Below are 15,866 nucleotides of genomic sequence, written 5' to 3' on the forward strand. Positions count from 1 at the left end.
AAGTGCTTGAATCAGAGGCTGCATTTGAGCGCAGCCAAGGGAAGGACGTTACCGGGAGGAAGGCGTCAACCCCTTAACACTCCAGGGAGGTCAAAAGGAGTCTCGGACCCTATCCTCATTCTGCTTCATAAATGCAGTTTGCTTTCCAAGACTGGCACTTTGCTTTAGAATCCTTACAGCCTTCAGCCTCTGACACCTTCCTGCATCAGCTGGTTGTGGTGGCAGGGCGGCAAGGAGGAGATGGGCAGTCCTTTCAGGCCACAGCGCCCAGGGCCCAGGGGACCCAGTGCAGGGACTGGTCACAGGGGCCGCAGATACCCCCGGCCCACATGCCCATGGCTGAGCAGCTGGTGTGTTGTCGTTCACGACACCTCTCTCCCTGCTCACACGTGGGGCTCTCGGGGCCTGACGAGGTTCACAGCACCTCTCCATTGTGTACTAGCTGCACGCAATTAGTAGAATGAATGTTGAGTAGTTACCAATGACATCGTCAAGTCCTCATCTTCACCTTTAAATGCCTTAAGTTAGTATATTTAAGGAATAGCCCTGTGATGCCAACCTTGTCATTTCAATAAAATTGACTGTTGTAGTGGGAACTCCCTGGATTTCGGGAAAATTCATGGAGAAATTAGATGTCTGGTTTGGTGGAATATGTCCTTGGGGTTCTCTGAGTTCAAGTAGCAGGAACTGACTCTGAGAAGGTGAGGACGAGGGCCTGGAAGGATGGGTCCCGGAGCTGGTGGGTGAGCCATCTGACCCAGGCCCTGTCGAGACGATGTGGGTCCAGACATCTTCAGTCTCGCTGTCACTCAGCTTAGGACTTGCAGTCCAGGGTGAGGCCTGCCCTACTGTCCCCATGACCTCCCTGCAGCACCCCAGGCAGATGGGCTGTTCCACCGAGCAGGGTGGGTTGGGTCCTGTGTGGGTCCTGTGTTGGGTCCTGTCACAACAGGCTGTGTTCTGTGAGCAAAAGCTTGTGGTACCTGCAACAGGACAGGTGCACTTCTCAGACCTTCCCCTTACACAGCACGTTTTCCTTTTTGCAGACTCCAGCTCATCCCATCTCACGGTGGTCGGAGTTAGACCTTCTTATCTTGTTAGGGACTGTGGGCCACGTCTTGAGTCTGGGTGCGAGCAGCTTCGTCGAAGAGGAGCACCAGACCTGGTACTTCCTTATTAACACCCTGTGTCTAGCCCTGTGTCACGAAGTCTACAGGAGCTGCTTTCTGGGGGACGACTGTGGGCCTCAGCACTGCTTACACGCAGAAGAGGAACCTGAAGGGGCCACGCCAGCCCTGCAGGCCAAGAGAGCTGACTGCAACGTGCTAGAGCTCGACGCGGTGTCCAAGGGCCCCTCTTCTGTGGAGGTGCCCAGAGGCTGTGAGAGGTGGATGGTGCTGGCAAGCCCGTGGCTGGTACTTACCTGCTGCCGGCTGCTGCGGTCTCTGAACCAGACGGGTGTGCAGTGGGCCCACCGGCCTGACCTGGGGCACTGGCTCACCAGGTGAGAGCAGAGCATGGCCTCGGGCCAGACCTTCCATAGCCGACTGGCCATATACAGTGTCTCCTTTTTCAAATTGTAGGCCTAGTTTTTATATTCAGGATAGGCATGGTATTTGGGACCTGAAGAAATAGAAAAATGACCATGAATTCATGTTGAAAGGTGAATTTATTTGAGGCTGCCCTAACATGTTTGGTTTTTTTTAGTGCTAAAATCACTGTAACTGTTCATGTTTGAAAACCTGAAAGTTTGAAATGGTAATTGCAGCAAGGGTGTAGTTTGTCCCCACTGCCTTGTCCCAAATGGTGCAAGTCTGGGGTGACAGGCTGGCAAGGCACGTGTGTCCACCCCCCTTTTCTCTCCCCAGCCCCGGAAAGGGCAGCTATGTTGGTTGGAGCCAGTGGGTGAGCCTTCAGCCCTGCAAAGCCTCTCGAACGGCTGGAAAGCCCAGTAGAAAGCACAGCAGATAGAGAGGAGTAAAGCAATGAGAGGAAACTAGGGCAGAAAAGACCGAGACTTTGGCTAACTCACGCATTTTAACAGTCAGCGAAGGCTTAGAAAGCCCAAGTAAGGGGAGAACAGCAAAATGAAAAAGTGTTTCCGAGAGAGACAAACGAAGGTCACTGTCTGGTTGCTGTGAAGAACTTCTGTAGAAATTACCAACAGGAAGGGGGCTCAGGAGAATAACACACATTCCTAGAGAAGGAAGTGCCAAAGGAAAGAGAAGGAAAATGCTCAGTTCTGCTAGAAATTAGGGAACTTCAACTAAATAACAGCACGCAATTTCATAACTAATGAGGTACAGAAACCAAAGGAAGGGATAAAGTCTCGGTGAGCACTGGAGGGTCCTAGGACCACACGCTGGCACAGCCTTTTTGGAAGATACCTGGAATTGTACCTCAAAGGCTGTAAAATTATTTTTCCTCTGGCTAAATAATTCCTGTGGTGAATTTCTCCCCAGTATTAACTGTATTAGCAAACCCTTGGCAACCACAGTGACCACAGGTAGCATTTTTGGGCGCCTGCTGTGTGCCCGCTCATTTCCTTTTCACAGCAGCCCTGAAGAGAGGATGATGGCCCATCCCTACTTAGGGTGAGGAGGCAGAGGGGAGTTAGGGCATCACCAAGAGTGAGAGGCCTTGCTGGGTGTCATGGCCAGAGCATGTGAGGGTGAGAGCGCTGAGGCGGCACAGGGACCACACTTCTTATTCTCCTGGGAAACTGACACACCACAGGAGGATCTGCTGATTTCCATCCCTAGATGCACTAAGGTGCATGCAGTGGTGCCCCCACAAGCCTTGCCCCCTCTCCAGGTCCGCATCTCGGTCTGGATCCCCTTCCAGCACACTGGACCCCAGCCCTTCCCACCAGTTTGTGAAGAGGCTGCAGTGTTCTCCACAGCAGAGCCTCCGTGAAATCCCCAAAGTCGCCTTCTCTGTTGTCATTTGTGACAGTTAGCAATCTGGGATTTGCATAAAGTGTACAGTTTACAGAGCAACAAGAAGTGGACCCAGCAGTGCCAGGCCCCAGTGTGGCCCCCATCCTCATCTGCCATCCTCAGGACTCATGTCCTGACACTGGCTACACCTTTCCTCTGCGTCTTCCCACACAGTTTTTCCTATCAGTGTGTACCCCTTGGCAGACTGTTGAGTGTTTGGGCTTTGTGAGTAGGGCTGCAGTGAATAAAACAGAAAAGACCATGCCTCCACAGTGAGGCGCCCCCGAGGTAGCAGGGGTGGTGGGCAAGGCTAGGTAGAGAGAGGGGACTGGCCTGCCCTGGACAGCTGTGTGCCCCACTGCCCCCCCAAAGTCTCCCGCCTGGGAGGGGGCATACACTTATGTGAGACCATCTGCGTTACGAGTGACTGGAAGAGGTTGGCAGCAGGGTGTGTGTGTCTCCCATGAGCAGGGTGAGCTGCCCAGAGCCTCTTCACCTGTCTGTGGGGAAAGTGGGGCTGCCCCAGAGAGGGCACCGGAGAGACAGCGGACACAGTTTTAAAGATGTCACCACGCTGGCCGGTGCAGAGCTGATGATGGCTGACACTTGAGAGCAAGCAGTGGAAGTGCAGGGGAATAGCCCTTTATTTGTTCCATTGGAAGAACTTGTTTGAATTTAAATAACCAACAGGTTCCTTTTTCACTTTTTAGGAAGATCAGCTCTTTTTAGCACAGTTCTTAGAAGGCACTTGGTGTAGATCCGTAACATCACTAGCCATAGTCGTTAGTAATTTGGGGCATTCTCCATTTCTTTTCAGCTCTGATCATAAAGCTGAGCTCTCTGTTCTGGCTGCACTTTCCCTCATCATGATTTTTGTGTTGGTTCAGAGGAGGTGCTCCCCTGCATCAAAAGTGGCCATGGCGTTTGGCCTGCTGGGCGTCTACTGCTACCGGGCAGCCATTGGAAATGTACTGTTCCCATGGCAACAAGACAACAAAGACATTTCAAAGTAAGTGTACTGGCAGATGTGAGCATTTGTCTTTAGATCTGGTCTAGCGTTTTATGTACTAAAAACTGCCGTTGCAGTCTTGAGAGCACTAGAGTTTAGTTTGCGTGAATTGTGATCTTGTCAGCAGTTACTATCTGACAACACCTCAGTGAACCAATTCTGTTAGCCGCCTTTTTTTGGTAGAAGACAGAGAAATAACTTAGGAGTAAGGTCACTGAGGTTTATGTTTTAAATAAGGAATTCTTTAAATATAAAGAATTTAAAGGATTCAGTTTTGCTCCATCAAGAAGTAGCAAGTAATGAGGATAATAAGGACTGGATGCCTCCTAGCTGTTGAGGGTGAAGCATGCCGGAAAACAGCTTTCCCAGGGTTTATGGTGAGTCCTGTAGGCAGGGGGCGGCTCGTGCTGACTGAATCAGGAATACCACTTTTTGCACTTTCTGCCTAAGTGGCCGCTTCTCTGTTTTTAATGGTGATGTGGGTTGGTGCAAGCAGAGGCCGTTCTGGAGGGCTGTTCATCAAATATGTTAAGAACCTTGAGTTTCTCCAACCCTCTGACTCAGGTATGCTTTTATAGAATTTATGTCAAAAAAACAACTAGAGGAGAGGCCAGACATGGGGATACAGGCGTGTTCTCTGAAGCGCTATTTACAGTTGCGCATAACAAAAAACACGTAAGTGGCCGACGGTGGTGGTTTCAGGTTACATTTAAGTCTTTAGTCCATTTTGAATTTATTTCTGTGCGTGGTTTGATTCTTCTGCATGTAGCTGTCCAGTTTTCCCAACACCATTTATTGAATAGGCGGTTTCTCCCCATTTTATTTGTTGTTCCTTTGTTGTAGTTTAACTGACCATGTAAGTGTGGGTTCATCTGAACTCTTCATTCTGTTCCATGAAGGGGTGTGTGTGTGTGTTTTGATTACTGCAGCTTTGTCTTATGGTTTAAAGTCAGGGAGTGTGATTCCTCCAGCTTTGTTCCTCTTTCTTTGATTGTTTTAGCTAATTGGGGTCTTTTGTGTTTCCCTACAAATTTTGAGATTGTTTGTTCTAGTTCCTTGAAAAATGCCATTGGTAATTTGATAGGGATTGCAGTAAGTCTGTAGATTGCCTTGGGTAGTGTGGTCATTTTAACAATATTGATTCTTCCGATTCATGAAGAGGGTGTGTCTTTCCATCTGTGTGTGTTGTCTCCAGTTTCTTCCATTGTGGCATCGTTTCCTAGTACAGGCCTTTCACCTCCTTGGTTACACTTATTCCTAGGTATTTTGTTCGTTTGGAGGTACTTGTCAGTGGGATTGTTTTCTTCATTTCTCTTTATGCTAGTTTGTTGTTAGTGTATAGAAATGCAGCCAATTTCTGTATATATTAATTTTGTATCCTGTAACTTTACTGAATTCATTGATGAGCTCTAGTAGTTTTATGGCGGTGTCTTTAAGATTCTCTACGTATAGTATTATGGAATCTGCAAACACTGACAGTTTTACTTCTTCCTTTCTAATTTGGTTTCCACCCCCCCTTTTTTTTTTTCTTATCTGTTTGTTGTGACTCGAACTTACAATACTATGTTGAATAAAAGTGGTGACAGTGGGCATCCTTGTTTTGTTTCTGATCTTAGGGGAATGCTTTCATCTTTTCACCATTGTGTGTGATATTAGCTGTGGGATTACCATATGTGACCTTTATTACGTTGAGGTATGTTTCCTCTGTGCCCACTTTCTGGAGAGTTTTTATCATAAATGAATGTTGAATTTTGTCAAGTGCATTTTCTGGGTCTACTGAGATGATCATGTGATTTTCATTTTTCAGTTTGTTAACGTGGCGTATCACTTTGATTTGTGGATATTGAACCATCCTTGCTTTCCTGGGATAAATCCCACTTCATCACAGTGTATGATCCTCTTAATGTATCGCTGAATTTGGTTTGCTAATATTTTATTGTAGGTTTTGCATCAATGTTCATCAGTGATATTGGCCTATACATTTTTTCTTTGTTTTTTATTTTATTATTTAAAAAAATTGTTTTGTATTGAAGTATACTCAGTTTACACTGTTGTGTCAATTTCTGGTGTAGCCTATAATTTTTTGTGTGATATCTTTGTCTAGTTTTGGTATGAGGGTGATAGTAGCCTTGTACAATGAGTTTGGAAGCATTCCTTCCTGTGCAATTTTCTGGAATAGTTTCAGAAGGATAGGTGTTAACTCTTCTCTGAATGTTTGGTATTGCTTTTCTAGAGAGAAAGAAAAGCAGGTGTCATCTGTGGAAGGGTCAGAGTGAGTTCTGAGGGCTATGATCAAGTCATATGGGTGGCCGAGGGGCACAAGGGCCTCACCTGGAAACAGGACGTGTCAACTGGTGTAGGGATTCAGGGTGATACTGAGAGCCTGGCTGAGGTGACAGCAGAGTGGCAGGACTTCACCTGAGGCAGGGAGGTCAGGTAGGGAGAGTGTGGTGGGGAGACATCTTGAAGGCTGTTCACTTCAGAGTCTGAGGCTCTGGACAGATGTCAAGGCTAGATGTCAGTGTGAGGGGGTTCAATATGGGGTGTTTGTTTAAATCTCAGAGTGTGGTATATGAGTAAATTCCTCTTTTCTCTCAGGTAGACACACCTAATTTCAGTGTCTCTCACTTACCTTTCGTGGATACAACGGCTTGTACCTCATTGGTGTCCAGAACGTAGGCAGTGCCCCGCTTCCCTAACCTGCACTGCTTGTTCTCACCCTCTTGTGAGATACTTCCATTCTAGGTTGAGCCTGGATCCAAGTCCATTCCAATTCTAGAACCATTCTGTTTCTAGATCCTCCCTGGTTCTGGATCTTCCCTGGTTCTAGATCGCCTGAAAGCTGCTTCTCTCCTGGCAGCCCCAGCTGCTGCTGTCCATGTGTGCTCTAGAGCCCTTTACGCTTAACTCTTGAGCTTCTTCTCCACCCTGAAGCCCGAGCCTGGCTTGAGGGGAGGCCCCGATTGGCAGCTCTCCATGTGCAGGCACAGCCAGCTGGCTGGGCCAGGAGGTGGGCCTGCTGAAGGCGAGGGGGACGCAGGCTCTCCTGCTCTCCATCCACCCCACCCTGGCCCTTCCTCCATAGAAAGCCCAGCCTCCTTCCTCTTTGGAACTTCTCCCATTGCTTGGACCTTTGCTGGCTCCTCCTTCTGTAACCCCTGTGGGCCGTCCTTAGCACTCAGCACATCATGTCAGTCTCTGGTGTTCCCACACTGCCAGGCACATGAGAGAGTGTGTCCCACTGTTTACATTAAACTGACCATATTGAAAAAGGAATTTTTTAAAAATGCATAAACCATTTCCTAAGAAAATCTGATACAGGAAAATTCAGTTTTTGATACAGATACATTATTAGGGTGCTTATTTCATTTAAAATTTTATTTAGTTAGTATTACTTTTTTTGTATTACTTTAAATGATCAGCTTTTCTAGTATGTATAGAATGTTTGAGTTATGAAATTTATTTAAACATGTTTTAGGAATGTATGTGTTTCATAAGACAAAATTCTTTGGTATGGGTCGTAAATTGTATCCTCTACAGATGGGTGTAAATGAAGTGCTAACATACTTAATTCATACTAACATTTCACATTTACTCTGTGCCAGACACTTTACATTTGTTCTCTGTTTAATTCCCAGGATAGCCTTGTGAGGTGTAGGTACCATTTCTCTTCATTTTATGAGTAACAAAGCTGAGCATCAGAAGTTGTAATTAACTCACCCCCAGCAACAGAGTCAGCAAGGGGCAGAGCCCAGACCACCCTGGCCCTGCCTTCCTCCAGACCCCACAGTTTGGACTGCACCTCTGTATGTGTGTATCCGTATACACATGCGAGTACTTAACTTCAGTCTGCTCGGTTGTGAACATGCTTGGAAGTTCCTCACAGAGCTGGACCCTATCCTGCTGCAACAGTTTTTCAAATTAACTGTGTGAAGCAGGTGGACAGGGTTTTTGTCTCCGGTCTTGTACCCAGGTGATCCTTGGGCCAAATGAGCAAGATTTCCCGTAAGCCAGCTCTGTCAGAGAAGTGCGCACAGAGAGGGCCAGCCGCTCGGAGAAGGCAGGCCTGTCAGCCCCCAGCAGGGGTCTTGGGGGAGCTGATGTGCAGAGGCAGACACCCGTACGGCCAAAGAGTCCCTGGAGGGCAGGTGCTGAGGCTTGTATAGTCAGTTCAGTAGACACATGGTTTCAAGGGAAATTGTGGGTTTGAATTTTTCTAGTTGGTGCTAGTGAATCTAACTGTTTTGCTTTTTTAGGGGCATTACTGAAGCTCGTTTTGTTTATGTCTTTGTCCTTGGCATTCTGTTCACGGGCACCAAAGACTTGCTTAAATCTCAAGTCATCACCACGGACTCTGCAGCCAGGACCCTGGGCCTCTGGGAGGTGTACAGCGGCTTGGTGCTTCTGGCAGCGCTGCTCTTCCGACCACACAACCTCCCCGTCCTAGTGCTGAGCCTCCTGGTCCAGGCCATCCTGACCACATTCATCTGGAGGCCCCTGAGGCACGACGCAGCTGAGATCACCGTGATGCATTATTGGTTTGGTCAGGCATTCTTCTATTTTCAGGTAGGTGTTCGTGATCACTGCAGGTAGAAAACAACAATAACTCTTTATGTCCCTTGTCTTTAGTTTTCTTTGAGAAAATTTTACCGTAAGCTGGGAAGTTACAACGTCTGTCTAGTGAAGGAGCTGTCAGTGTGACGTGGTATATTATGCTTAAACCTCGCATATATTTCATAAGAAAAAGTACATTTACTCATTTAAGGCAGACGTCCTTGGTGACGACATGTAGTTGCTGTGCTGGGTCTGATTACACGGGCAGTCAGGGATGCACGTCATGTTTCCATGATTTATCGGAGGTGGATGATAACTGTGCTCTCGTCCTCCACCCCTGCCTGTCAGCACTGGGCACTGTTGGGTCTCCCCATTTGGTCATTAATCCCCCAGGGCCCTGTGGTTGTCACTTCTTCTCTTGAGTATTGAGGGTCCATCAGAGGCAAGTTCAAGGTACCTCCAGGGTAGACCTCAGTATGCACCTGTGTACTTGGAATGGCGCCTGGGAAGCTGGACAGAGTGTCCAGCTCCTGGCCTCAGAGGGACGCAGTTCCATCCAAGTCTTCCTGCATCACCACCCTGGTCAAGGGGCACTCATGAGGGTGGACACATGAGCTCTCTGCCAAGGAACTTTGCAAACCTCCTGAGCGTCTGTGTCTTCCCATCTCTACAATGAAGATCTGTCTTTCCTTTGTGTCACTGGCTCCTCCCTTCTCCTCCACTGAGACCCCTGAGGCTTACCTGGTTCAGTGTGTCTCCAGCTTGGCCCAGGGCCTTTTCCTCATCTCCTCCTCCCTGGTTTCCTGACACTCACCTCAGGTGCGTGGCTTTTCCTTCTGTTTCCTAAAGCCCAAGAGTGGGCGGGGGTGAAGTTCTAGAAGTCCGTAAGTGCAGGAGGGATCTGACCTGCCCCTGAGCCTCAGACCCCACTTTCCTTCCCTTTCACTGCAGCTGTAGCTCTCCCCTGACAGCCCACGTGCTCCTCTCTCCAGACGTGCGCTCCTGCAGCATCCAGGGTGGCAGTTCCCAGCAGAGCTGCAGGCAGGTTGTCCTGACCCTGGTGCTCAGCACCTCTGAGATAGGAGGCCTCTTGCAGGCATTTGCCGTGCCTCAGTTTCCTCGTCTGTAAAATTGGGTCATAAGCTCATAAGTAGTTCACCTTCTCCTCAGGGGCTGTGAGGGTTAGATGACCCAGCATGAGAAGCAGGAGGTAGCCCGTGCGCATAAGCTCTCAGCGCCAGCCGGCCTTGATCAGGACCCTGCCGAGAAGTCAGGGTTGGGGTCCGCGCAAACCTGGAGGGTGGCCCGCCTCCCTGGGGTCCAAGCTGCCCCTCACAGGAAGGCAGCCCCTCTGACAACCAGAGCGCCGGGACCACAAGTGCCATTCTTTGTGTGCCTCACGTGTTTTACCACTGAGAACACGGCTTTTTCTTAGCTATCAGAAGAAAGTTCGAAGGTCCCAGGCATCGCAGACGTGGGGAAATGCAGAGCATGCCCGGGGGTCCCAGAGCACCAGCTGGGAGCAGGAAGAAGACAAAGGAACCAGTGTGGACAGGGCGCCGAAGAGGCAGAGAGGGAGGAGACTGGGGGTCTGAGCACCTGTTCCGTGTGCATCGGGGCCCCTGCATCAGTGACCACCAAGTGACATGCAGCCAAAGGAGGAGGTGGTGGGGTCTGGATTCATGTCCTGGGCCATCAGATAAAGAGTTCCAGGTCGGGAGGGCCTTCGCTGGGCCGGGACAGACATTTGTGCTGTCAGATTTGTAAATGTCATGTCTGAGGACAGGACACCAGTATCAAAGACTGGAAGTGGACCCCGCCCTTGGATTCAAACCCCCACCCTTCCTGTGCAGGACGAACTATCCTGTTCCTGGCCGGGCCTGGGCAGTGACCGCCAGGATCTTGAGTCTGACACATAAGCCAGACACCAAGCAGCCAGCCTGCCCTCCGCCACCCAGCAGCAGCGCCCACCCTCGAATGAGCCGTGTGGTAACGCCACCCTCAGCCCCCAGGGCCATGTGCAGCCTTCAGACAGTGTCCCTGAGGAGGGAGGTCAGGGTGTCTGTCTAAGTTAGATGAGCTGGGGAAAGTTTGAAATTATCCATAGTTGTTGTCTGCACACACATTTATATAGTTTCTCAAAGGTAAGGGACATTTCACTTGCTCCTCCACACTTGGGAGTAAGGCAGGCCGGTGGAGGGGCAGCTCATCCAGGGTCAACCCCAGACCAAGAGTGGATGGGCAGCTGGGGCTCCTGTGTGTCCACGTCACCATGATTGTGGCTCTCACGGTCGCTAGTGGCCATGTCATGACACTAGCTGGGTCAGCCGTGTTTCTTCCATGTGCAGGGAAACTCAAACAGCATCACCACCGTGGACATCTCGGCAGGCTTTGTGGGCCTGGACACCTACATGGAGATCCCAGCGGTGTTCTTGACAGCATTTGCGACGTACGCGGGGCCCGTGCTGTGGGCCAGCCACTTGGTGAACTTCCTGAGCTCAGAAACCAACAGGTGAAACTCTCCTTTGTCTTTAACGCAAACTCTGGTGGCAAGTGGACAGTTTGAAGAGCCACTCCTGTTCCAGAGACAGGATGTCTGAAACCCAAGGGCTCAAAGGTCTTTGTCATCACTTTCCTTTTCCTTAAATAAGAATGAACAGTCCACAGTGTGTGGGCCAGTTATGCGCCATCCCGGAGGAGGGGCTGCAGGTGGGAGTGACCACAGCCAGTGGAGACTGCCCATGCAAATAAGCAGAGCATGTTCCCGCTGAGGGTGAGGGCAGTGAGAGAGCCCAGGGGTAGGGCAGGCCATTTGGGGCTGCGGGTCCTCTGGGCACAGGAGAGCCGCAGCAGTCCTGTGACCACAGAGATGCCACCCATGGGCTCACTGCGGGGGTGGGGGGGCAGGGTGGCAGAACTGGAACTGGGCTTAACCAGAATCTGGGAGCGTGACCTCCGAGGGTCTGTGGGGTGGATAAGAGTGAAGGGTGCCTGGAACTTGCTGTCTTGAAATAGTCACCATCTCAGGAAGTTGCCTTAAAGAGTAGGTTAGATTTATGTCATGGTTTGTTGGTGGCTTGAAAGCAAAGGCAGTATGTTTGTGCACTCTGAGGGGTTGCTTCCATTTCAGGAAGGCTCTGCCTCCCTGTTTGCGTAGCACACACCCTGGAGCCAGTGTCCCCAGACCAGGCCAGGCAGACGAGGCGCCCGCTGGGCAGCATGTGCATCTCATCCTTGTGTGGCTTTCTTTTCTTTGTTTATATTTTATACTGTGTGTATAGTTCTTAAATAAATAACTATGTAAAATTTGGGGGTGCATTTTCGACAATATTTTACAGATTGTGGTGGCCCTGGAGAGTAACTGGAGCTGCCCATGTGCAGCTCTGACTCCTTAGCACCTCAGTGGCCACCAGACTGACCAGACCCAGACTTCAAGTGGCGGGGGAGGGGCGTGTTCCCAGGAGCAGGAACTGCCACAGCCATTTTCAGTATAGAAATGTGGTTACATATGTGTCCATGCCTTACACAGTAAGGAGGTGGCGTATGTATACTAATACATATTTCCCTTTTTGTTAACAGCAGTTCAGCACTGAGTCATGCTTGCTTCTGCTACGCATTGGTTTGTTCTTTTCCAGTTTCCGCATATATCATTTTGGTGACATCTCTGCGTTACCATTTATTTATATGGAGTGTGTTTTCTCCAAAACTTCTCTATGAGGGAATGCACCTGCTCGTCACAGCTGCTGTCTGTGTGTTCTTCACAGCCATGGACCGGACCAACACAAAGTCTTAGACTACACTACTGAGGCACTGGAAAAATAATTTAATTTTAAAGTCTACTGTTTATTTCATGGATTGGCATAATAAAAAAATCTTATTTAAATGCAAGATCATTCTAAAAAAAAGATGTAAATTCTACCATGTTGATGAATAGTTTCAATTTCTGTGATGACTGTACTTGAATTTAGATTAAATAGTAAGTGGTTTAATAAAAAGTCACTTAGTTTGGATACGAGTTATATTCCCCTGCTGACAATCACTCCAGAAACTTCTAAACTTTTAATTTTCTCAGGGTAGGTTATGATATGACCCAAATATATGTGTTTAAATAGAAGAAGACATTTCCAGGTTTGTCATGGTGCGTGTGAACTTCAGAGAGCCCGGGGGCTCTGTTGGCAGGAGGATGTCCTTCTGCCAAGGTTCACCTCGCAGAGCTCGGGGAGCCTTTTAATACCCTGGAAGCCACTGGGGTCCCCAGGAGCTTCGGTTTATGTGATTACTTCTGTCAGCATTGATGGCATTTAAAATTAAAACTAATTCTATGTACATATAAAATACATATTCATTTGAAATATACATTCATTTGAAAATAAAGATATAAACCCATTGCGTGTTAATATAACATTTTTAAGGGAAAAAAACCTTATATTTTCCAAAACAAAAGTATGTAGCTGGGAGGGTGGCATTGTTTTACATTTTTGCAAATCTGATGTCTGGCTTAACTGAAGACTGTTGGATTCTGCATTCAGTCCGTTGTGATGCGTGGGTGTGGTTAAAGTAGTCACAGATACGCAGTTGCTTTAATGTCCTTTTCTGATCATTGTGGATGTTCTTTTTTTTTGACACTGCACTAAAATTCAACAGGTGATGGTTTCTTCCAAGTTAGCTGGCAAAGAAAGAAACAAGTGCTTGTGAACAGATGAGACCTGCCGGGTCCACGCCTGCTACCAGACTGGCACCAGCCTCTTTCGCCAGTTTTGACAAGTGCTGTGGCAATACTATCACTAGGGGAAGCTGGGTGCATGGTATATGGAGCTGTAATATTTTTGCAACATCTTGTGAGATTTAAACTTTTCAAAATAAAAGTTATTTTACAAAAGAAAAGATTAGTCCTACTGTAGAATCTGAAACCGTATCAGTGATCTGTGCTCTGTGGCGTTCAATCCATTGATCTGTCTGCACTCTGAGTGGATCTTTTTCCCAGGTGTGGTCCTGTAACATCTGTGTTATCATTTGGAAAGTGACGATTCTCTGAGTTATGTAGCTCCTCCAGTGTTGACACTGTCCACTGTTCAGAACCAGAATTCACTTGTTACATCGTCAACAGTCTCATCAGAAAAGTCTGAGAATATTGGAAGCTCACAGTGGCAAATGCAAGTTTTCTAAGACTTTAACTTACATGTGAAAACTCAAATTTTATGATTGACAGTAAGTTCTGAGTGTTCTTTTTTTTCCTGGGACTGACAGTCTCACTTTGTTCATCTTGAAGATAATGTCTGCCACAGACCCAAACTCGAATAACCAGTTTGTCATTCTTTCAGGTACAGGTGCATTCGGGGACGGGGCTTTTTCTGGAGACAACCTCAGGTGTGGGGGCAGCACCGTGTGCACTCCCACCTCCCGCAGGGTTGCCCTGCTCATGCAGCACGTGCTGCAGGAACCTGGTGGTGAGGAGCCCAGTGACCACAGGGCATGACAGTTTGCCCCACTGTTTGTTGCTCTTCACGTGCTTGGCACCCAGTCTCAGGCAGCCTGTAGACAGTATTCAGAATGACCTCTGACCCTTCTTGCTGAGGTCCTAAGGGTTAGAGGCCGACTCCAGTTTCCGAACAAGTATTTGCTTAGTGGGTGCCTGTATGCCCTGGGCCCTGGGTACGTCAGTGAACAAAACAGAGACTGTCTCTCATGGTGCTGACCTTCTAATGGAAGGAGGCTGTATCACTCAGATCTGTTGTTCCATGCAGGGAAGAGTATAGAGTGACAAAAATGCTACTTTCAGAGAGGATGTTCAGAAACAGTTTTTCTGAGGAAGCAGTTTTTGAGCGGCATCCTGAGCAGTGTGGACAAGCTATGGTCAGCAAGGACCAGCAAGTCAAAGCCCCAAGGCAAGAAAGAATGGGGAAAGATGTGCGAATGGGGAGGAGGTGGAACAGGTTAGCCAGCGTGGCCCCTGGGTTGTTGCAGGAGTACTGGGGCCAGGTCAATAGGGGGTTGACCAGAAGGCCGGCGGGAGGTGGCAGGTGCTCCAGAGGGAGTTGCTGAGTGAGATGGGAAGGCCTGTGTGCAAGGCCCTTTGCTATGACCTTCCTACCACCTGGGACCATTATCAGAACTAATCACAGGTAAAAACAGGTGTAGAGGCTGAAAATCCTGCTTGAGGCCACAGAGCTGGGAACTGTTGTGGGCCATCTGATCAGACAGTACTAGGCTCTGCTGTGGTGAAGGACATGGTGGGGTGAAGAGTTAAGTGTGAGAGAGCAGGTCTGGGGTCAGGGGCAAGTCCAGGAACAGGGGCTGGTCCAGGGTCATGGGCAGGTCCCCACCCCTCAGCATCATCCATTTCCAGAGGACTTCCTGGCCCTTGAGGTTCCAGATGAGGTTATGTCCTATAGGCCACACTTGCAGAAGCTTCCCAGGAGGCAGGGCCTGGGATTGTCAACAGGGGGTGTGGCTGTGGGCAGTGCACCTCAGGGTGCCGTGGTCCTGGCCAGGATGATCAGTCACAGGGCCTGGCAGTCTACCAGAGTGTACCAGCCCTGGAAAACTTTGTGGCGTGTGTGGCGGCACGTGGCTCAGCACCACCAGGAGTAGCTCAGGTAGCAATTGGATCAGGCCCAGCCCCTCCTTGGGTTCCAGCTCCGGAGTGGGGACCCCAGTGGACCAGCCCCTGGAGGCCGAGGCACACGTCTCCTGGCCAGTTACAGTTGTAACCTGCATCTCAGACATGATTCTCGCCAATGGGCCTTCACCTTGCTTCACGTCCCAACTTTCTTATGATTAATTTGCATATATCTTTTTCCATCCTTTTCATTTCAACCTACTGTGTCTGTATTTAAAATGGCTCTTGTAAACTCACATCTTGCATCCTGCTTTTTTTATCTAGTCTGATGATCTCTGCCTTTTAATTGGAATATATATTCCATTTACATTTAATATAATTATTGATAGAATTGGATTTAGAGCTGCCATTTTCCAATTTGTTTCTTTTTTTTTTTTTTCATTGTTATTCTTCTGTTTCACCTTTCTTCCCTTCTTTGGGTTAATGTAAGAGTTTTTAGTATGCCATTTTATCTTCACCATTGTCTTTTCTTAATTAACAGACTTTATCTTTTAGAATAGTTCTAGGTGTACAGAAAGACTCAGTGTATGACATTCTCCATCTGCAGACACAGTGTCCTCTATTACTAACATCATGCATTAGTGTGGTGCACTTGTTACAATCAACAAGCCAATATTGATGCATTATTATCAGCTAAAGTCTGTAGTTTACATTAGGGTTCACTCTTTGTCCTATATAGCCATTTGTCTGAAAAACATATATTGACATACATCCACCATTACACTATCACACAGAATAATTTCAC

The 15,866-nt window shown here is 48.3% G+C and overlaps 1 protein-coding gene across 4 annotated transcripts in view; it reads left to right on the forward strand.

Annotated features, from left to right (window-relative positions):
- Positions 1-13,388, forward strand: part of PIGG (phosphatidylinositol glycan anchor biosynthesis class G) — a 28,560-nt gene extending 15,172 nt beyond the window's left edge. For 3 of the 4 annotated variants that reach the window (XM_006177821.3, XM_032491667.1, XM_032491673.1), the window contains 5 exons: positions 1,047-1,504; positions 3,757-3,948; positions 8,205-8,514; positions 10,851-11,014; positions 12,082-13,388. In XM_006177821.3, coding sequence (XP_006177883.2) covers positions 1,047-1,504; positions 3,757-3,948; positions 8,205-8,514; positions 10,851-11,014; positions 12,082-12,295 — 1,338 coding nt within the window. In that variant the 3' untranslated portion in view covers positions 12,296-13,388. The remainder of the gene's footprint in view (positions 1-1,046; positions 1,505-3,756; positions 3,949-8,204; positions 8,515-10,850; positions 11,015-12,081) is intronic. The other variant, XM_014553398.2, reaches the window with a different exon arrangement.
- The last annotated feature ends 2,478 nt before the right edge of the window (positions 13,389-15,866 follow it).

The sequence above is a fragment of the Camelus ferus genome, chromosome 2 (genome assembly GCF_009834535.1).
Source record: "Camelus ferus isolate YT-003-E chromosome 2, BCGSAC_Cfer_1.0, whole genome shotgun sequence".
Lineage (NCBI taxonomy): Eukaryota > Metazoa > Chordata > Mammalia > Artiodactyla > Camelidae > Camelus > Camelus ferus.